General features: G+C 35.7%; 2 protein-coding genes across 2 annotated transcripts in view; both read left to right on the top strand.

The window, feature by feature from the left end:
- The window catches only part of LOC137039738 (zinc finger protein 721-like), a 32,886-nt gene extending 23,921 nt beyond the window's left edge, over positions 1 to 8,965 (top strand). Inside the window, exon 5 of the mRNA XM_067415015.1 lies at positions 7,023 to 8,965. Coding sequence (XP_067271116.1) covers positions 7,023 to 8,965 — 1,943 coding nt within the window. The remainder of the gene's footprint in view (positions 1 to 7,022) is intronic.
- A 5,757-nt stretch (positions 8,966 to 14,722) lies between these two features.
- On the top strand, positions 14,723 to 18,505 carry LOC137040164 (WAP four-disulfide core domain protein 3-like). Its single transcript, XM_067415599.1, has 6 exons — positions 14,723 to 14,866; positions 15,589 to 15,732; positions 16,078 to 16,218; positions 16,317 to 16,457; positions 17,103 to 17,246; positions 18,306 to 18,505. Exons 1-6 carry the CDS (start codon positions 14,851 to 14,853, stop codon positions 18,359 to 18,361), a joined length of 642 nt encoding a protein of 213 aa, XP_067271700.1. The 5' UTR covers positions 14,723 to 14,850; the 3' UTR covers positions 18,362 to 18,505.
- Positions 18,506 to 21,136: the final 2,631 nt, after the last annotated feature.

The raw sequence follows: 21,136 nt of genomic DNA, 5'->3' as shown, positions 1-21,136 counted from the left end.
GAAATTATTCAATTATCACACAAATTCAAAATTGACAAAAATACTGAATTACGACAGTGTATACTATGACAAAAAGTGGAAATTATTCAATTATCACACAAATTCAAAATGGACAAAAATACTAAATTACGACAGTGTATACCTTGACAAAAAAGTGGAAATTATTCAATTATCACACAAATTCAAAATGGACAAAAATACTGAATTACGACAGTGTATACCATGACATAGAAGTGGAATTTATTAAATTATCACACAAATTCAAAATTGACAAAAATGCTGAATTACGACAGTGTATACTATGACAAAAAGTGGAAATTATTCAATTATCACACAAATTCAAAATGGACAAAAATACTGAATTACGACAGTGTACACTATGACAAAAAGTGGAAATTATTCAATTATCACACAAATTCAAAATGGACAAAAATGCTGAATTACGACAGTGTTTACTATGACAAAAAGTGGAAATTATTCAATTATCACACAAATTCAAAATTGAAAAAATGCTGAATTACGACAGTGTATACCATGACATGGTTGCGTATGGGGGTGTGTATGTGCGTGTATTCCCGATACGTGGTTGCGATAAATAACCATTCCACATCAGATCTCTCCTAATATATGACACAATTCGCCCCTTTTGAAACGTAACTCATCCACCGGGTTGGACACGCGTGACAGTCTGCCGTGAAATACGCTATAGGGCCTCACAGGTCACGAGAAGCTAGTGACCAGAGACCAAAATTCATAGTGCAATATATGAAACGGTTCACAAAAATCATCTTACATGTTTAGAGAGTCTGCATCTAACTTTCCACATCTTTTAAAAAATAATTCAATAATAAATTAATTTATATAATTTATAAGCTGTTTTCCTCATGGCTCATACACACACACACACACACACACACACACACACACACACACACACACACACACACACACACACACTCTCTCTCTCTCTCTCTCTCTCTCTCACACACACACACATACGGTAATTGGTTCTATAAAATTAACTTTCCTCTATTTTAAATGAATACTAACAAATATGTTGCTAAAATTATTTCAACACTTTTAGTTATAGTTTTAGCTAAATATAATAATACTGTGGAATATTATGATTCCTATTCAAATGCACACTTGGCACTAACATGATTGGGGGGGGGGGGGGGGGGGGGCACACACACAAAATGTCTTGTGTTTTTAGAAAACACAAAATGTCTTTAGAGTGTTAGGGTTAATTCACACATTCCCTTATAATTTGTGTTGATAAACCCAATAAAACAACAACACCAAATCTCTATATGAACTGAATCTTAGTTTCAGTTCAACTTTAGACTAATTTTCACTATTTCTTAGCGCTTTTTTAACGTTACAAGAAGAGGAAACGTATTATGTAGGCCTATTATTTATTTATTTATTCGTCTTTTTTAAATTGAATGTCGAAAATACAAAACAATTAAGTATGTTCTCGAGACATTTAACAATCAATGTTTATCAGCATAAGGACACAATAACTACATACAATAATTACGAATAATTAGAAATGAAAGGGTTACACTACATTCATTGGCTGCACCGAAATTCATTCATGCGCGTGCACGCTAAGGGCAGTCTGATTCTGGCAGTCAGGCAGGCAGTCGAATAGGCACAACACCGTGCGCGAGTCTTCTGAGGTGAGTTGATGAGCAGTTAACATTACAGTGTCGTTTTACTATAAAATACACTTTAGTTATTTTTTTCCCACATGTTCATTTCTGTACTGTTCAATGGCCTACAGTGTTTCGTTTCTGGTGTTTGCTGGCTGAAAAGACTGAAGACATCGAGCATGTGAGTAATCCACTATGTCGCGATCAATTTTGTGTACGATTGTTTAACTTAGGGTTCCTGAAACTCGGTCCTGGTGGCCTATTGTCCTAGTTTAGAATGAATTCGGACAGTCGTTAAGTGTAGGCAATTGTACGCTTGTTGTTTTGGTAGGCTATTGTGGGATAAAATGAGTGCAGTCGAAAAAGTCCACTATGGTTTTGGACATCACTACATGGCTGTCCCTATAAACAATGCCCTATTTTAGGTTACAGGAGGTGATCTCACAGCCCCTGCTCAGGTATGTTTGATCATGGTATAAAAAACTTAGTAAATTTAACTGAATTAGTAGGCCTATGCAGGATTGAAGAGCTACTATTTTTAAATAACCATTTAAGAAGTTACATGTGTATAATTACTGCTTAGCTGAAACATGGCAAGGTTTAAAATAAAGATTTTAAACCTTGCAATAGTGTTGTGTTGGGCAATATGGGCTTTTTTTATATAATAATTTTTAATAATATTTTAATAACTATTTGAATTGATTAAAAATCTGCATTTAATTTTAAAAATGTTATTCACATCCTGCCGAACATTGCCCTAAAAATAATGTTCATATTGAAGGCTACAGAAGCAAATATAGTCAATATAGCCATGTAGTCTGTGATAGCCTATTTATGTGCAAAAAGGGGTCAAATCACATTAGCCTACATTCTAACATTATTGTAATCTAAAAACAAAATAATGCTTCTCAAAGCAGCAGTTACATTTACTAAACTAATAATGAAAATGAATAAAAACAAAAGCACATTAATTGTTAGGCATTTGATTACCCTACTGCTACTCATAAAAATCCACTTACTTGAAGGTTTGAATTTCTACATATGGCATGTGTGTGTTCACAAGCAACAAATATTTTAGAAAAATTAATATTAGTATATTATATTTAATAGTATATTTAGAATTATTACTCTCCTATTATATGTGCTCCGTCTGATTGAAACGCATGCTTGCAGAAGGCTCGCCCACCGCTGACATCAAAATTGAAATATTTGCTTGACTTTCTAATATTTAGATGGAGTCTGTAAAATGTAAGTTGTGCAGTGAGGAAATAATTGTATGTAACTTTAGTTTAAAAGAGTTAATAGAAGAATCCCGAAGAAGTGTATTTGGCACAGAAATACTCTGTCATTTCGTCCAAATCAGGTTTTTGTGTGTGTGTGTGTGTTTTTTTGGGTGGGGGGTGTCAAATCACTGACACTTAAAGCACAATTCATTGGAACAAATCACCAGACCATTTTCAATTTCCATCTCTTAACAGCATATATTTCTTTATAGTCTTATATACTTTATAGTTATTTCATAAACCATGTTTCATGCAAAAACAACAAAAATCTAAAGACTAATGAACAAAACTGACCTAACTGACCCAGGTTGAAATTCCGGGAGTGGGACTTTCAGAATAGGGCAGAACTAACGTTTGACCTTGGGGACCTCCCCTCTTCTCCGGTATAATATGTCATGTTTTTGACAGAAGGTTTGGGGTTTTGAAGTTGGTATAATATATCATATAATATATCGCTTTGCAGTAGCTCAAACAGTAGAGCATGGCGCTAGCAATGCCAAGGTCATGGGTTCGATTCCCAAGGAAAGCAAGAACTGACAGAAATGTAAAAAATGTGTACCTTCAAAAAAAAATTTGCAATGCAAGTTGCTTTGGATAAAAGCGTCTGCTAAATGCATAAATGTAAATCATGTTTTTGTCACAAGGTTTTGATGCTGTTATCAGGACCCCCCTCAGCATTCCAGAGCTTATCCGGCTGTACTGTGAAAATTGTGAAGTGTATCTCACACAAACATTCTGTTCTTTTAAAATAATATAAATGAAAATCTACCTCACAAAATTTCAAAATGTTTATAAAATAGCTTTGTAAAAAATCCACTAAACCAAACATTTCAGTTGAAATAAAATGAAAAATTACATTACATTTAAAAATTACATTTTTAAAATGAAAAAGTCACAAAAAATTGCAATCAGTTAAATATTTATAGAGTTGAATAAAAAACATAATGCTTAAAAGCAACGCAATGTATGATATAGGTTCACAAAAATCATCATGTTTAGAGAGTCTGCATCTAACTTTTCACATCTTTAACATTTTTTTGAATTAAAGTTCCTAATTTCCTGAATGTCTCTCAAAGCATCGCCTCAGGGCTGTGTGTGTGTGTGTGTGTGTGTGTGACAGGTTCAGATGAAGAACCATACCGCTGTAGATCTCTCTTAATGTATTTTACGGATTATAATGTTTTTGGAATGTAGTTCATTCGCAGGAGTCGCCTGAGTGTGACAGTCTGACATGAAATACAGCCCATGAGCCTCCTGCTTTATGAAATGGATAGTTTTGGTGAAATACAGCCCATGAGCCTCCTCCTTTATGAAATGGTGTTTCAGACCCACACAGAGACGAGAGGAGTTACCAGATGAACCTCTGAGCATCATGTCACTGCACATGTAAAGTTAGTCGGCTAATGCCTTTCCAGAGCCAATGTTGTTCATACTCATTTTATTTTAAAGCATGATCTTAAATGTTGAAATTAGATCTAAATAAAATTAAATACAGTTGTATCTTCCTAGAAAATACATTAGGAGAGATCTTGGTATGGTTATTTATCCGACTCTCTCTCGCTCTCTCGCTCTCTCGCTCTCTCGCTCTCTCTCTCTCTCTCTCTCGCTCTCTCGCTCTCTCGCTCTCTCGCTCTCTCGCTCTCTCTCTCTCTCTCTCTCTCTCTCTCTCTCACACACACACACAGCCCTGTGGCTGAGAGACATTCAGGAAATAGGATGTATGGATGGCTACATCAGGTTAGGAACTTTATTTTTTAAAGATGTGGAAAGTCAGATGCAGACTCTCTAAACATGTAATATAATTTTTGTGAACCCGTTTCATACATTGCGTTGCTTCGCAGTATGTTTTTTCTTCAACTCTATAAATATTTAACTGATTGCAATTTTTTGTGACTCCATTTTATTTTAACTGATATGTTTGGTTCAGTTGATTTTTTTTTTTTTTTTTTTTTTTTTTTTTTTTTTTTGTAAGCTATTTTATAAAATTTTTATTTTTGTGAGGTAGATTTTCATTTATATTATTTTAAAAGAACAGAATGTTTGTGTGAGACACTTCACAATTTTCACAAAACAGCCGGATAAGCTCTGGAATGCTGAGGGGGGATTCAGCATCTTCAAAAGACAAAACCTTCTGACAAAAACATGATATATTATACCAACTTCACAACCTTCTGTCAAAAACTTAATTATTATTGCAGCATCTTCAAAAGACAAAATCTTCTGTCAAAAACATCATCTATTAAATGGGAGAGGAGGGATTTATTACCCTAGTTAAGGAACGTAACAAGCTGGACACTACTCCCCCGCACTCACTCATTATCACCATACTACTGGTAAATAGTTTCCTACCTAGCCAAACTGTGTGGAAAACTGAACTGATCTTTTTTCAGAAGTTAGACTCCAGAGCTATGACTACGAATTCCCCCACGAGCTTAATGACCATATATCCAGCTTTATAAACCAGTAAACTTCCATCATGGTCAAAGGCAGATGCTGCTGGAACTGGTGGCCTTACCACACTTAGCAGTTCGCGGACATGTTTTTGGTAGGAAGTAGGATGTTGACGTCAGACTTCAGCACAGCATCACTGTTCTGGAAAAACGAAATACATACAATATTAATCATAAGGTTTACCTAATGATATATATATGTCACAAATAAAACGTTGACATATGACAATATTAATGGATATCAGTATTAAAAGATTAAATGCAGGCTTATAATAAAGAATAAAGACGGATCTCTTCTGATGATCCTGTGGCTTGCTTCAGGAGTGTCGCTATCAACAGCTGCTGGAATGCTTCTATGTCAATACAGTATTTCCTGTTTTCACCTCGTTCATTATGCTGATTTCTTCAATCGCCCGTAAACAAGCTCATTTAATTTGTGTCAACAAACAGAAACAAACTACACCATTACCACTTTTGAATTTACCAGGATAAATGTATTTCTGTCGGCTATAAATCTTCTGTTTATTAATTTTATTTGAAACGGAAACCTTTTAATTATCTCCTTTATTTATATTGTTCCATTTCTTTGTCCATTTGTTCTTAAGATGGATAAAATAGTACAAAAACATATATATTAGATCTACCCACAAACAAAACAGAAATACATAGATTGTGAATATGTAACTTTACCTAGCCATCTATGAAAACGTAAACAAAACAATAAAATGTGTGCAATAATGAAGGTTCAGTAACTGGTTATTTTTTATTTTAGCAGATCTGCTGTTCCTACCACAGAATTTGAAGCTCCTCCCACAGCAGTTGACCAATAAATACTGGATTATTCCCATCAGCCTCTAAGTGAAAACTGAGTTGAAGAGTGAGAACATGAGTGATCCAGAGCCCTGCAGAATGGAACATGAAGATACTGAAGAACAAAGAGGTAGTTTTTATTTTATTTTAGATCCCTCATTGATGATTAATTAATATTAAATTCATAAAATTTTGTAGTAGTTAGAAAAGTCACAAGAGCTGTGAAATAACAGTTAAAGTACCAAATTATATACAACACACTTTCTATGAACTGGGTACAAATTAGAAAATGAAATCTTTTTACAACAAATTGTAAGGAGTTGTCTTTACAAAGGAGGCTGTATTTTACATCTGGTTTAGAACTGAATGTCATAAATTCGGGGAAACTTGATTCATAGATAATGTTAACTTTAATAGTTTTATATTTAACTTTAATTTGTCTTAAAATCTGGGATTGGATTGAGATGCAATTGGTCCAATGCTAATAACTGCATAAATAAAACATATATTTAAAAAAATCAACTAAATTAAATATCTAAGAGACTGTCATAAACATGGGATTGGCACCTTTTTGCCTAAAAAGCCACGTTCGATCAATGTGCCCAACTTCATTGAAAGTCCCAGGGGTATATAAATTGATTTATATTATAAAAAAATCTAAATTTATTGTAAAATTGTATTGCAGTTCTCTATGTGCTGGTGTCATTAGTGTTCACTATATATTTTTCCTTTAACTTTTTAACGATATACAGAAAATTATCTCCCTCATGGAATTAGTGGTTTGGCCAAATGATTTATAAATACAAAACTTTTTTTAATTTCAGACTTAATGGAACAGAACGAGGAGAGTGAAGAACTGAGCAATGTCAAAAAAAAGAAAAACAAAGAAAAATCTTCGAGGAAGGACAAAAAATCTTGCCCTCAGTTTGGAAAGAAATTTAGACACAAAGAAAGTGTTAAACTTCACATGACACTTCATAGCAAAAAGAAGAAGTTCAAATGTGATCACTGTGGGAAGAGTTATATACAAAAAGTAAACCTTGAGAGTCACATAAGAATGCACACAGGGGAGAAGCCTTTTACATGTTCTCAATGTGGGAAGGGTTTCACACAAAAAGGAACCATGAAGAGACACATGATTATCCACAGTGAAGAAAAACCACACGCGTGTGATCAGTGTGGGAAGAGTTTCAAACAAAAAGAGTCTCTAAAGGGGCACATACGAGTCCACACTGGAGAGAAGCCACACACATGTGATCAGTGTGGGAAGAGATTTACATTGAAAGTAAATTTAAAGACACACATGGTAATCCACACTGGAGAAAAGCCACACACATGTGATCAATGTGGGAAGAGTTATACACAAAAACAAACCCTTAAGGAACACATGAGGATCCACACTGGAGAGAAACCGTACACGTGTGATCGGTGTGGGAAGAGTTTCACACAACAAAGACATCTTAAGATACACATGAAGATCCACACTGGAGAGAAGCCGCACACATGTGATCAGTGTGGGAAGAGTTTTGCAAGAACAGATTATCTTAGGGTACACATGAAGATCCACACTGGAGAGAAGCCGCACACATGTGATCAATGTGGAAAGAGTTTTGCAAGAATAGAACATCTTAGGGGACACATGAAGATCCACACTGGAGAGAAGCCCTACACATGTGATCAGTGCTGGAAGAGTTTCACACATGCAAACAGTCTTACAGTACATCTGCGTTCTCACTCTGGAGAAAAAACTTTTTTCTGCGACCAGTGCGGAAAAACCTATTCGTCAGCATCATCCCTAAAGGTCCACCTGAAAGTTCATTCAAAAGAGAAACCTCACACGTGTTCTTTGTGTGGAAAGTGTTTTAGCGAGCTGAATGGTTTAAAATTACACCAGCAAAGACACAGCGGTGTGAAGAATCATATGTGCTTTGATTGTGGGAAGACCTTTGTTATATATGCTGAACTGAAAATTCACCAGAGAATTCACACTGGAGAAAACCCTTACAAGTGTTCATACTGTGACAAGAGATTTCACAGACCAGGATCTCTGAAATTACATGAGAGGATCCACACTGGAGAGAAACCTTATAAATGTGATCAATGTGGGAAGAGTTTTACACAAATATCCTCCCTCAATGTTCACTTGAAAATCCACACTGGAGAGAAACCACACACATGTGATCAGTGTGGGAATAGTTTCACACTTAAAGAATACCTCAAGGAACACATGAAAATCCACACCGGAGAGAAGCCGCACACATGTGATCAGTGTGGGAAGAGTTTTAGACAAAAAACAGCCCTTAAGGATCACACAAAAATCCACACCGGAGAGAAGCCGCACACATGTGATCAGTGTGGGAAGAGATTCAGACAAAAAACAGCCCTTAATGTTCATATGAAAATCCACACTGGAGAGAAGCAGCACACATGTGATCAGTGCTGGAAGAGTTTCACACATGCAAACACTCTTAAATTACATCTGCGTTCTCATTCTGGAGAAAGACCATTTAACTGTGATCAGTGCGGTAAAACATTTTTATCAGCATCAAACCGAAAGGCCCACCTGAGTGTTCATACACAAGAGAAGCCTCACTTGTGTTCTTTGTGTGGAAAGAGTTTTAGTCACTTGGATTCTTTAAAAACACACCTGAAAAGACACAATGGTGTGAAGAATCACATGTGCTTTGAATGTGGGAAGACCTTTGTTACAGGTGCTGGACTGAAACTGCACCAGATAACTCACAATGGAGAAAAACTTGAAAAATGATCACACCATAACAAGATTCAGTCAGTTGAGATATCTCCAATGTGGACCCTTCTTGTGCGTTTTCAGAGAAGCCGCACACGTGATTAGTGTCGGGAAGAGTTTCACACAAAAAGGAAGCCTTAAGATCCACCCCCCTCCCTTTAATCAGAAGGGCCATTTGGAATTCTTAAAGACAATGAGATCTGATGGCCAAATGTGTGTCACACCTGTAGTATAGTGGGGGAAGTTTGGCCTGATTGGTCACTTTGAATGTCTCACATTAGGTGTTCAGTCACATGGTCAAGGAACAGCTGAAAGAAGATTGTAACTGTTGGTCTATCTCTTTTATCTTGGGGGGCCTTCTCTTTGGCTCTTCTCTATGCTCTCTTCTTTGACTTTTTCTCTCTCTCTGTCTTTCTATCCCTCAAGTAACATTCTATGCATGCTGGGTAGATATATTAATCTACTTTTAAATTGATACATTAATATACTTATTTCATACATATACTTTGTAACTATTTTAAGTGTAACCATACCCAGATTTTGTCATTAAATTCTTTAAGTTACAAATTATTTGCTAACTTGTTTTGATTTGGTATTGACTTTGAAGTGTTACCTATTGCAATGCAATATAGTGCTGAAGCATGTGTAAATGATAACTATGAAACTATGTGTAAATGATAGCATGTCTGTAGTTCTCATCTTTAATATTTTCTATTATTTTCTCAAAGAGAAACACACGGACTGCAAATATTTTACCAACTGCCAACTCGTCTGACATTCATAATTATTGACATCAACACTTAAGAAAATTATATTTTGTAAGCAGGGTAAATATGTTTTTGTGTGTTTCTCACTATAGAGTAAAAAGATTAGTTCACCCCAAAATAAAAAGTATCCCATAAAGCATCTCACCCTCAAGCAATAGGTGCATATGACTTTCTTCTTTCAATCAAACACAATTGAAAAAAAAAAAAAATCCTTTTGTAATGGGAGTGAATAGAGTGTTTTTGAAGCTCAAAAAAATCCATATATATATATATATATATATATATATATATATATATATATATATATATATATATATATATATATAAACTAAAATCACCAGTAATGGCCATACACTAAGTCTAGTTGCGGTGAAAGTGATTTCTGACCTGATGCTTATTCTACATATATATATATATATATATATATATATATATATATATATATATATATATATATATATATATATATATAAAACTGATTGCATTTGTCTGAAAGGACAAATCCATACGGTGGATTGAGGGTTAGTTGATTTTTGGGTGAACTACTTTAACACTGGCCGATCACATATCATCTATTTATTACCGTATTTATCAGAGCTGTTTAAACTGGAGATTTACATCAGAGTCCATTCAGCCTGCTTCTGTTTTTCAAATAAAGCCAAATAATCCACACATGAAATCATCAGATGCACAAGTATATTGAATTTAAAGACCTACTTGGGACAGATTTTTATCCAATTTTTTAAATAAAATGTCCCCAGAAAAATATTTTTTAAACCTGCAACACTAGCCCCAACTCAGGCCCATGAGCGAGCCAAATACCATTAACCCATTGTGATTTCCAGTAATTTACATTACATGCAAATAAAACACAAACCTTACATTTAACCTTAAACTTTTAACCAATGGCCACCTCTTCATCCTCAGCAACTTGTCTGCTTGGGACAGATCTTCGGAGAATCTCAGCTTGTGATTCCTATGGTATTCAGAGTTCTTGGCTTGCCATCAGATCAGGTCCCACATAGATTTTCTCACGAAGCGAATAATCACTCTTGGTCTGCTGACCTGCTCATTCAGCTTTCCCAGTCAATGCACAACATCTATGTCATCCTTAAAAGAAACGCTTGAATCAGGAACAACTGAAATACAGACTCTGATGACTTTTTGCTTGTTTTCATCAGAATGTTCAGGAATTCTGTACAGAAGGGGTTTACTTCTTCAAACACAAAGTCAAATGATTTCTTAAGGGCCTCGATGCTCATATGTTGCTGGTAATCATTTTTCTAAAGGTTGTTTGCACTTTCCTTAATTCTGGATGTCAATAATGCCATTGTCTTGCAATGTGGCGTATCTATCGAAGTCATGTACGAACTTAGTTGAGACTTGGGCTATCAGACCGGCTGACATCTAAATGTTTTTGGTCTTACTGAAGGTCTACCTCGATTTGTGGAGCAGCTCTATTGCCAACAGGAACATCAAATTCCATCTCTTTCACAAGCCTCTTAGAGGTAGAGTTCTTATTTTTCCTTTGCGTTTCACCATGCTGTCCTTAGTTTCCATGTGCGGCAGTTAACGATTGGCAATTTAAGCAAAAATTAAGCTGATTTAAAAGTTTTTTTTGCTGGAACAAAGCAGAAAGATGGCCTGGTGCATATTCAAGCAATATTCAGCGTCCAGGTTTAAATGTACTTAACCAACAATATAGGGATTGTAAAGTAAAATTGGTTCCGCTGTTAAAAAAAATGTGACCACTCCGGCTGCCATCTTGGGTCAACGGAAAAATCTGAAGTACGTATCGAGGCTTGTATCGCTTTAGACCAATGACATCATTAATGACGTTCAAAGCCTCGCTTCAGCCTGACAGGTTCTGGAAGCGATTCAAATCTTGCCCTCTTCTCACTTAAACCCAGCCAATTGGTCATACCGGTTATGACCAAATAATTGGTTTGCACACATTTGATAGCCCCATTTGTTTCAAGCAATATGTTTATCATACAGTTATGTTATACAATCATTATACACCACCAGAAAATAAACATTATATTTATATAAATAGATCACCGGTTAATTCTATGCCTTAAAAAAAACACTACTTTTTTTGAAAATAGGCTCATTTTCAAACTCCCCTTGTGTTAAACAGGTGAGCTTTAACGTTTTCAAATTTTATTCAGCCAAGTTCAGCCAGGTCTGGTGGTAGCACTTTTAGGATAGCTCAGCATAATTATTTGATTCTGATTAGACTGTTAGCGTCTCGCTCAAAAATGACCAAAGCGTTTTGATATTTTTCCTATTTAAAACTTGACTCTTCTGTAGTTACAGAACAGGACTAGGTAGCTGTAAAGTTACTGATGCCACGAACTTGCATTTATTTTGAATTTACAAAGCACAATTTTCCCAGAGATTTTTTTTCATAATAATAGACGACATTTCACAAATGCAAATCAACAGGCAGTGGGCGGTGCTTGGCGCTGATTGGATAATCCTTTCATATTGATGACTTTTTTTTCTTCTTTTTTTGGTCTGGATCTGGCAAGTGGCAAGGGGCACAAGGGAATTGATCTAAAATTAATATGGTGGAAGGAATTGATCAAGATAAAAACACTGCCTTAAACACAGCCACAGTTCTCATAGTTTTCAGGTTTTTAGAAAATTCAATAGAGTCAAAATACATTTTCAGTCACAAATCAGAAATGAGAAGCACCCTTGGTGTTCTGTGATGTCATCACACCACACAAAGATCGATCTGTCATGTCTGTCGTCTCTTCGGTTTCAAACCAATCAGTGCCAAGCACTGCCCACTGCCTGTTGATTGGCATTTGTGAAATGTCCTCTATTATTATGAAAAAAATCTTTGGGAAAATCGTGCTTTGGAAATGCATGATTCTAGCCTAGAAATCTAGACGCACCCTAATCTGCCAGCGAGTGTCGTCTAGCACCTCTCAATACCCTTCTGAGCTGTAAACAAACTCTTGCTGGGCCAATCACATCGTGTATAGAGTCGGTGGGCGGGGCCATGATGACGACGGCCGAGTTGTGTTTTGCGTGATTCTAGTAAACACAGAAACTGGCGAATGGCGGTCTTTCGAATCAGCTTTGACCGGGACTCTGGAAGACTTGGAGTTAAGCTTTTCTCTGAGAAAAGAACAAAGAACGGCACTGAAGTCATTCTTAAAAAGGGAAGATGTGTTCGGAGTTTAGCCAACCGGATACGGTGAATGTTTAATCTATCAACAAGCTCTGATTCACCTTCGTTGCTCTGGTTGGTGGTAGCGCTATCCTATCGCGTGCAGAGGGAGTTTGAAAGACAACCGTTTATTCCGCCCCTCGGATTGAGCCCTGGTGAGTTTCCAGACCAAACATCTTGATGTGGGTCTGGCTCGTCAGGCTAGAATGATTCGTCAAATAGGTGTCAAGTTTGTAAATGCAGCATATTATTATAAAAAACGGCTTTTTGAAAAAGCACAATAAATAATGAAAAAATAGATTTTTAAACACGACAATAGTGTGTTTGAAAGAGGTAATTGTGAAATATACTAAACAATTTCATGTAATTTTACAAAATAAATAGACACATTTATTTATTTAATTATCTAATTAATATTTAATAAATAAATTATTTAATAAATTATTTAATTTTTTTCTGAATAAACTGGTACATTTAATTGTTGTTTTATTGAAATCATTATTTATTGAATTATTTCATTTTGAGTAATTTGGTCCTCCATTGGTTTTTTGGTAATCAGATTATGATCACGGTTTGTTGTGATCAACGCCAGGGCCCACATGCGTGATCAGGCGAGTAGCCTACTACTCTTTTAGCGCTTTTAGGTGAAGAACTTATTGAAATAAAGTACCTACTCAATGAGTACGCGGTTTCGAACGAAGCCTATAGTTTACAGAGTTCATTTGAACTATCCCAATTCAGCTGTAGGCTATAATAATTGCCTGAACGCAGCTTCCCTAATCAAACACACCTGAACAGGTAATCGGTCTTCAAGAGTCTAGCTACTGCTGGAAAGATACAGGAAAGTGAGTAGGGTTTAATTTGCACAAGACTTAATCGTTTAACCCGTTTCGCGTTTAAAATCCCCATATCCTCTAATTCAGCTGATTTTCCTGCAGTCATTGTGAGATTGCTGGTTGAGAGGATGGCAGCTCGACTGTTCTGCTTGTTGGTCGTTGTTTTATTGTGTCCCTCTGTATGCTGCACATTAAGAGTCCCTGAGGAACCATCCACAGGTAAACTATTTTAACCTCATTATACAGCGCTAAGAAAATGTAAATAAGCTAAATACAAATTTTGTCTTTACGCACTCTTAGGACATTATATTGAATAACCTTGTATTTCTGTTTTGTTTTCCTCATGCTTGCGCACAACTGATGCCGAAGTATTAGAAACAGGTGAGGTCTTTTAATTTCGTTACACAGCGCAAAGAAATATATGTACATTATTAGAATCCCTATACAAAACATGACTTTTGGGTAGGCCTACATTAAATGTACAGTAGGCTGCAGATGCATGTCTGTAGTTCTAAGTAAAGGTGTGTATTTTATTTTTCTCTCGTAGCCTACAAGAGTATTTTTATTTTATTATTAATAAGTGTTAGACATCTACATCTTATGTTAGACTTCTTCCTAAATGGCTTCATAATTTCCTCAATTCTAAAAAGTGAAGCGCTGTGAATATTTTCTGGATGCACCATACACCCCGCATTCATTTTCATCAAGAGGTTTATATATTTTTGTTCAAGAATATGTATTGACAATGCAAGAGTCCAGCACCCTGTAAAGTCTGCTCCAGCACATCCCAAGGACTTTCAGTGAATTTAAGATCTGGACTCGGGAGCCGATGTGTAAAATTATCCTTCATGCTCCCTCTCAACCATTCTTTCACAGTTTGACCCTGATGAATCTTGACATTGTCATTCTGGGGCACTTTTTGTTTGTTGAATAGTGAATGAGGCCGTCAGTGACTTGTGGTTTTTCTGTTGTTCGTGTATATCAGTAAAGCCAGGAGTGTGTCCTAGAGACCACATTACAGTAGGAGTGTTAAGCAAGTGTGTCGAGTTGTGTTCCCATGACAGTGACTGTCCGAAAGCTGAGAAGTGCTGCAGCAATGGATGTGGACATGCTTGTATGCCTCCATATACAGGTATTTATACTTTATTACATCAGTTTATATCGCCACCCAACTTCTCTTGCTTCAAAAAGTATTAGGCAGGGTTTAATATCCTGCCTACAAAGTTAATTGTAATGGGCAAAAACATGAGCAGCAGTAATGGCTTATTTTTTCCCGGCAGCCCATTATCCAGAATAGCCTGCATGTTTGCTCCTCAGATGTTCATGCATTGAGCATGTGCTGCTGTGGTATGCCAATGAAGCTCTTCGGTGTACAAACAACCTTTTTTTTTTTTTTTTTTTTTTAATGTTTTTTATTTTTAATCGGCTAATCTGAAGTAATCCCATACTTTAGGCTCCTTCAGCCTTTGAAATCCTTTGCTTTCAAATCACACTCGACTCCGCTTCACTTACTGCTGTGGAAATTTGCCATAACGCTAGCTCATACTAGTGGTGTGGAGGACACTTATTTTAGTCACACTAAAATTACTTTCAGTCGCTTATCTCGACAGGCCTAAATTTAAGAATTTAAACATTTTTATTCAGCTACAGTATGACGACATGGGGATTTCCTGGAATGATTTGCACTTGCGTACTTCTGCATGAGTGCTCTCAGATTGAGCAGCATTAACTACTTGTCACAGAGCTGTGCTTCACTAACAAGCTGCATGTAAAAAAAAAAAAAAAATCCCAGCCTTTACCAAAGCGCGTGCCGCGAGTTATTCGGCATTCATTCCTATGCTAAATTCATAACAGAGAAACCAAAGCCAGGAGTGTGTCCAAGTGAAACCAATGGAACAGGGGTGTGTGTGGAGGCGTGTGTGAATGACAGTGACTGTCCAAAAGTGGAGAAATGCTGCAGCAATGGATGTGGCCATTCGTGTACAACTCCATATACAGGTATTTATATTAGTGTGTGGGTCATCCTTTTTTTTCTTTTTTTTATGTATGCAATGAGTCATTTAGCATTCATTGCCATGCTATTATACAAATTCATAACAGAGAAACCAAAGCCAGGAGTCTGTCCAAGAAACAAATCTTTAGTAGGAGTGTGTGCAGAGTTGTGTTCCTATGACAGCGACTGTCCGAACGATGAGAAATGCTGCAGCAATGGATGTGGACATGCGTGTACAGCTCCATATGAAGCCATGTTATACTGACGCATGGAGTCGGTTGTTTTCTTCTCTATTACAGAGAATCAGACCATAAACATTCAGTGATCTGGTCTCTGTGTTTGTATAACAGCAAAGCCAGGAGTGTGTCCAAACAACAGAGTCTTTAAACGTGGAGTGTGCGCGGAGTTGTGTGAAGATGACAGCGACTGTCCGAATACTGAGAAATGCTGCAGCAATGGATGTGGACATCAGTGTAGAGCTCCATATGAAGGCATGTTATACTGACGCATGGAGTCGGGTGTTTTCTTCTCTATTACAGAGAATAAGACCATAAACATTCAGTGATCTGGTCTCTTGTTTGTGTAACAGCAAAGCCAGGAGTGTGTCCAAACAACAGAGTCTTTAAACGTGGAGTGTGCGCGGAGTTGTGTAATGATGACAGTGACTGTCCAAATACTGAGAAATGCTGCAGCAATGGATGTGGACATCAGTGTAGAGCTCCATATACAGGTATTTATTGTGTGCGTGTGTCGAACTTGGAGTGTGTGCTGAGATGTGTACCTATGACAGCGACTGTCTGGATGATGAGAAATGCTGCAGCAATGGATGTGACCTGCATGTACAGCTCCATATAAAGTTTTCTTTTTTAAAAAATGAGTAAAATATCCCATGTTGACAAAAAGTCGGCAAGTGCACAGGATAATTGAGCTACAGGCAAAACCAGTGAAACGTGTAATCTTAAGTTTGTCACACAAATTGGTTAAACTTTTATCTAGCGCTCCAAATGGCAATTAAATGCCTTTAAAATCTTTTTTTTTTTCTTAAATTACCTTTCCTTTGTCCCTGAGAAATCGCTTGCGCTGACTGACAGCTCCAACACCTCAGACACAATCCCGATGTACAAACATGTCATGTTCTAAATGAACTCTGGTGTTAGTTCAAAAATGAAAAGTAGCCCATGATTTTTCTAATTTGTTTGCTATTACCAGGGATTTAAGGTATGGAAAGGTTGTGACATTTTGAAGGGTTTTTAATGGAGACTGCATATGACTAACACTCTCGAAAGTGCTCGTTGTCCTCACTTTTCCAGCACAGTCACATGTATGTTTTAAATGCTAAGTCATTCAGAAATGCTGTTTTTCAAACGCGTAACAGATGAACCAAAGCCAGGAGTGTGTCCAAACAACAACCTTGGAGTAGGAGTGTGTGTAGAGAAGTGTTCCTATGACAGCGACTGTCCAAAAGATGAGAAATGCTGCAGCAATGGATGTGGACATACATGCACAGTGCCGTATAAAGGTATGTTCTACTTATGCATGGATTGGGTTTTATTTCCTTTTCTTTCTCCATTACAAAGAATGAGACTTTCAGCATTCATCTGGTCTCTGTGTTTGTGTAACAGTAAAGCAAGGATTGTGTCCAAACAAATTCCTTGACCGTGGGGTGTGTGTGGAGTTGTGTGTTGATGACAGTGACTGTCCGAAGGCTGAGAAATGCTGCGGCAATGGATGTGGACATCAGTGTAGAGCTCCAATTAAAGTATTTGTTATATTGTCACACCTTTTCTTTCTCAAATTACCTGAATTTTGCCCATAGCATCATTTCAAGGAGTGTTATTTTCTCACTCAAACCACAGCCGCTTCTGCTACTGATTGCTTTCAGAGGGAAAAGCTGCCCATAACTGCTGGCATGTTAGCTCTAGGATCAGTTTTCTTCTTAATGATTGCATAATTAGTTAATTTGTTTCGGTCTTTGCGCTCCTCAAATTACGTTTCCAGTATGTTTTCCCTTCGGTGAATAATGTAGCCGATCACCAGGTTTTCTTTTCTAAAACGCAAAGGCCAATCACGGCGTTAAAGTTCGAATCCACTCGCCGCTCGAGTTGTCCAGTGCTGAGTCCTGCACATGCACCAATCCATGCAAATGAGATTCATTGTGTCGTCAGCTTCACTGAATGGGACCGTGAGATTGTTCATTAAATTAGTGCCTGCTTTTAGTGATTTATAAAGAGTGTGCTGTCTAGGTAATATAAAATAATAGGCCTATGAGTTCAGAATTCGAATACAATTTGTTTTCCATTCTTGACAAGTGGCCACATACGCTTTAATACATAGACCCATATCTGCATATACATGTGGGGTTCACTCTTGAAACTGATGACTGACAGTGAATATATAAACGGGCTCATGTCAGGAAACACAAAACCTTTCCGGCACAAGTTCCGGCAGGGAAATGGCATCGCAGCATGCTCTCTAGTACTTGGAGTACAATTCGCTCTATAAGCAATGTTTAGTTCTCTGTATCGAAGATTGAATGCTGCTATAAACTGACTAAAGCTGTGTGTCTGTATCCCTGCAGTGAAGCCTCGTGGTGACTGCCTCAACCCGACTATGTGCCTAGAACGGTTGCAATAATGGCCAGTGTCCTGAGAGACAGAAGTGTTGCTCTGGAAAATGAATGCAGTTAAGTGCTGATTTAACCATCAGAAAGAGTCCTCTGGAGTTTTTTTTGCATGCCATACTTGAGGCCTGTCTTTCACCAAATAAATTGCATGATTTAATCTTCTGTGTGGGTTTCTTTTTTTTAAAATGTACAATACATTGTCCGGCCAAATACACGATTACAACAGTGTATACTATTACATAAAAGTGCATTTATTTAATTATCACAAAAATCAAAATGAACAAAAATACACAATTACGACAGTGTATATACTATTACATAAAAGTGAATTTATTCAATTATCACAAAAATCAAAATTAACAAAAATACACAATTACAACAGTGTATATTATGACATAAAAGTGGAAATTATTCAGTTATCACACAAATTCAAAATGGACAAAAATGCTAAATTATGACAGTGTATACCATGACATAGAAGTGGAATTTATTCAATTATCACACAAATTCAAAATGGACAAAAATACTGAATTACGACAGTGTATACCATGACAAAAAAAGTGGAAATTATTCAATTATCACACAAATTCAAAATGGACAAAAATACTGAATTACGACAGTGTATACCATGACAAAAAAGTGGAAATTATTCAATTATCACACAAATTCAAAATTGACAAAAATACTGAATTACGACAGTGTATACCATGCAAAAAAGTGGAAATTATTCAATTATCACACGAATTCAAAATGGACAAAAATACTGAATTACGACAGTGTATACCATGACAAAAAAGTGGAAATTATTCAATTATCACACAAATTCAAAATTGACAAAAATACTTAATTACGACAGGGTATACCATGACAAAAAGTGGAAATTATTCAATTATCACACAAATTCAAAATGGACAAAAATACTGAATTACGACAGTGTATACCATGACAAAAAAGTGGAAATTATTCAATTATCACACAAATTCAAAATTGACAAAAATACTTAATTACGACAGTGTATACCATGCCAAAAAAGTGGAAATTATTCAATTATCACACAAATTCAAAATAGACAAAAATGCTGAATTACGACAGTGTATACTATGACAAAAAAGTTGAAATTATTCAATTATCACACGAATTCAAAATGGACAAAAATACTGAATTACGACAGTGTATACCATGCCAAAAAAGTGGAAATTATTCAATTATCACACAAATTCAAAATAGACAAAAATGCTGAATTACGACAGTGTATACTATGACAAAAAGTGGAAATTATTCAATTATCACACAAATTCAAAATGGACAAAAATACTGAATTACGACAGTGTATACCATGACAAAAAAGTGGAAATTATTCAATTATCACACGAATTCAAAATGGACAAAAATACTGAATTACGACAGTGTATACCATGACAAAAAAGTGGAAATTATTCAATTATCACACGAATTCAAAATGGACAAAAATACTGAATTACGACAGTGTATACCATGACAAAAAAGTGGAAATTATTCAATTATCACACGAATTCAAAATTGACAAAAATACTGAATTACGACAGTGTATACCATGACAAAAAAGTTGAAATTATTCAATTATCACACGAATTCAAAATGGACAAAAATACTGAATTACGACAGTGTATACCATGACAAAAAAGTTGAAATTATTCAATTATCACACAAATTCAAAATTGACAAAAATACTTAATTACGACAGGGTATACCATGACAAAAAGTGGAAATTATTCAATTATCACACAAATTCAAAATGGACAAAAATACTGAATTACGACAGTGTATACCATGACAAAAAAGTGGAAATTATTCAATTATCACACAAATTCAAAATTGACAAAAATACTTAATTACGACAGTGTATACCATGCCAAAAAAGTGGAAATTATTCAATTATCACACAAATTCAAAATAGACAAAAATGCTGAATTACGACAGTGTATACTATGACAAAAAAGTTGAAATTATTCAATTATCACACGAATTCAAAATGGACAAAAATACTGAATTACGACAGTGTATACCATGCCAAAAAAGTGGAAATTATTCAATTATCACACAAATTCAAAATAGACAAAAATGCTGAATTACGACAGTGTATACTATGACAAAAAGTGGAAATTATTCAATTATCACACAAATTCAAAATGGACAAAAATACTGAATTACGACAGTGTATACCATGACAAAAAAGTGGAAATTATTCAATTATCACACAAATTCAAAATTGACAAAAATGCTGAATTACGACAGTGTATACCATGACAAAAAAGTGGAAATTATTCAATTATCACACAAATTCAAAATTGACAAAAATACTTAATTACGACAGTGTATACCATGCCAAAAAAGTGGAAATTATTCAATTATCACACAAATTCAAAATGGACAAAAATACTGAATTACGACAGTGTATACCATGACAAAAAAGTGGAATTTATTCAATTATCACACAAATTCAAAATTGACAAAAATGCTGAATTACGACAGTGTATACCATGACATAGAAGTGGAATTTATTCAATTATCACACAAATTCAAAATTGACAAAAATACTTAATTACGACAGTGTATACCATGACAAAAAAGTGGAAATTATTCAATTATCACACAAATTCAAAATTGACAAAAATACTTAATTACGACAGTGTATACCATGCCAAAAAAGTGGAAATTATTCAATTATCACACAAATTCAAAATAGACAAAAATGCTGAATTACGACAGTGTATACTATGACAAAAAAGTTGAAATTATTCAATTAT

The sequence above is a fragment of the Pseudorasbora parva genome, chromosome 14 (genome assembly GCF_024679245.1).
Source record: "Pseudorasbora parva isolate DD20220531a chromosome 14, ASM2467924v1, whole genome shotgun sequence".
NCBI classification, from domain to species: Eukaryota; Metazoa; Chordata; class Actinopteri; order Cypriniformes; family Gobionidae; genus Pseudorasbora; species Pseudorasbora parva.
The sequence above is the reverse complement of the archived record's forward strand: the minus strand, read 5'-3'. Positions and strand labels throughout refer to the sequence as shown.